This window comes from Merops nubicus, unplaced genomic scaffold (genome assembly GCF_000691845.1).
Source record: "Merops nubicus isolate BGI_N331 unplaced genomic scaffold, ASM69184v1 scaffold26143, whole genome shotgun sequence".
Taxonomy (NCBI): domain Eukaryota; kingdom Metazoa; phylum Chordata; class Aves; order Coraciiformes; family Meropidae; genus Merops; species Merops nubicus.
This window is the reverse complement of record NW_008598636.1, coordinates 18,626-21,184: the sequence shown is the minus strand read 5'-3', so window position 1 is coordinate 21,184 and position 2,559 is coordinate 18,626. Positions and strand designations below refer to the sequence as shown.

Sequence of the window (2,559 nt, the reverse complement as noted above, 5' to 3'; positions counted from 1 at the left end):
TTCCTAGGAGCTGGACCAGAACTGGTACTGCTGACACTGAAGTGAAGCTAAGAAACAATCCCACAGCACACACCCCCCTAAGTGGCTGCTGCAAGGTGTGTCTTTGAAGAGCCCCTTCACATCCCAAACTCAAAATCTGACACTGCAACAAAACCCAGACAGATTTTGAAACCAATAAAACCAATCCTTACAGGCTGCTCTGTCTCCAGAAAGAGCTTCTTGGCAGCATGATCTTGTTGGGGAGACCTACTCAGGTCACAAGACAGCCAAAGGAAAAAAAGGATATTTCAGATGCTGAGGCAAGGTATTTGTTATTCTGTCAGCAGTGCTCAGCCTCTTTTAGAGGTACAATTATTTTCCAAAGTGTAATCTTATCCATCAGAAACCCAATTTGATATATGCAACTGTTTGCCTTTATCAGGACTAAAATGTTTGCATAAAAGATTCAATGAGAGAGAAATTTAAAATGTCAGAGTGACTCCAAAAGCACACTTAGATTAATGAACTACAGGCAACAGCAGAGGCATCCCAAGATAAAGTATCCAGAGGAAACTAAACTGGCCACAGATTCACACTGGGAGCCTGCTCTCCAAAAATAAATACTGAAGAGAAGTCAACAGTCTGACTGGCAACAGTGAATCCCTACTTGAATGCTACCTTAAAGCTACTGGAGTTCAGAAAATGTTTAGCAGTTTGGGTTTTTTTTCAATCTAGTTTGAATGACCTAAAATATAACAGTTTTATACATTGCTGCACTGCCCTGTAAACTTCAAAATTGCCTTTGATCAACTCTCTTTTTTCAGTTGCTTATGGATGTTGTCAGCTTTACAAGGAGCAACAGCAGCTTAACAGCTGGGCTGAGGATAACCAAACCCACAAAAGCATTTGCAAAAAAACCAAAGTTGAGCTACATATACATATAAGATAGAGATTCAAATAATACTTTATAGCAACAATATTCTAATAGTAACATATCCTACCAATCCTTACAGTTAAATATTTTTTTTTTCTTGGTCTGGGATTTATGATGCCCCAGGAATTGCATTCTTTTTTCTGCCCTCACTCACTGAATAGAACTGGAATGGTATAAACCCAGGAAAATTTGTTTCATGAAGCTACCTGTAAAAGTGTCTCCACAACTGATCTTTATGATGCAAAGACCATAAAAAAATAACTGATTTCTGAAAAAATCCTTAGTACAAAGTGTCTCAGTATCTCCAGAAAAGCATTTATCTGATGTAATCTGCTATAGTTTTCCTTTCTAGTTTGCATCAAATTTGATACTACAGCAAATCATTAACCAACAAGCCCAACAGTGTTCATACATATCCTAGATTTTAACAGGAGATCCTAATGTCAGCTCAGAGCAATGAAACGTGGCATTTGCAATATTATAACTGCATTTCATAAAGTGTTTCCAAATCTGTTTAATATTAAAAAAATAGGATTTGAAAAAAGACTAATAAAAAGTATTAATAAAAGGTAGCAGAGCAGTTACTGATACTTCAGAGAGTAATACCTTTAAGCTTTTGTAGTATATGGTCCTGTTGATCTCCAGAGGAAAGAGGTTTTGCTCCTTTCCCGAGCGAGCCCAGTTCACATAGCGCAGCCAGTTCCCCTTGGCTGGGTCAGTGGCATCAACACACATCCACCCCAAGTTTGGGTAATACACCTACCAGACAAAAATGGCATTAAGCAAGTGGCCAGCACCAAAACATGTTGTAAAGCTGTACAAGGGAGCAGTGAGCACCCAAGGACAGAGATAACTCAAGGACATGAGCAGAGGTAGGGGCTGTACTGGCAGAGAGTGCCGCTGGTCTTCTGCAACCTTTGTAGTGGAACTGGTACAACTGGAAATAAACCAACCCCTCTTGGCCTGCAAACCCTCCTCTGCAGGTTTTGGGCTCAAACCCAGCCTCCTTAGCTCATTACCTCCTGCAACGTTCACTCAGCACCGCTGCAGATAAGGAATACTAAAATCCCAGTATCACTAAAGCTCTCCTATGCTCTTACACAATGTTGCAGCTTTTTATTGTCTCTGATGCTTACTTTACAAGCAATCCTAAAGTCTTTTCAAACTGTGTTACATTTTCAGTTTCAAGTACAGCTCTGCAACAGCTTAAATCAAGCACCGTTTAATAGATTTGATTTCTTCTGTGCTGGCATACTATTGGTTTAATAAAATAGAATTTCATCAATAAAGTTTCAATAAATATACCAAAATCATGGGTTTGGCTCTGAGTTTCTTTCCCAACAAACAAAAGCCATCTCTCTTACTTAAACTATTTCAGCATGGCTTTCATTAGCTGACTTTTGAAAGAATGTTCATCAGCACACAGCCCTGGAAATCTGAATGTGTAAACAGCTCCACACACCAAGACTCCTCTTCCTTAAAATGGAAGAAGGAGCCAAAAAATGTTGTGGAAGATGCAATGCACATAATACTTCATTACTTTTTTTACATATTAGGTTATTATGCTTTTATATTTCTTGTGCACAACATTACTTTTCAGTTAAAGCTTCTAATTTACAGAATGTTAAAGGCCTCGCTCGCTGTGA

General features: G+C 38.8%; 1 protein-coding gene across 1 annotated transcript in view; it reads right to left on the bottom strand.

The window, feature by feature from the left end:
- Nucleotides 1-1,519: 1,519 nt before the first annotated feature.
- LOC103769889 (PR domain zinc finger protein 2-like) overlaps nucleotides 1,520-2,559 on the bottom strand; it is a gene marked incomplete at its 3' end in the record, with an annotated part of 12,273 nt that continues 11,233 nt past the window's right edge. The window contains exon 4 of the mRNA XM_008937130.1: nucleotides 1,520-1,672. Coding sequence (XP_008935378.1) covers nucleotides 1,520-1,672 — 153 coding nt within the window. The remainder of the gene's footprint in view (nucleotides 1,673-2,559) is intronic.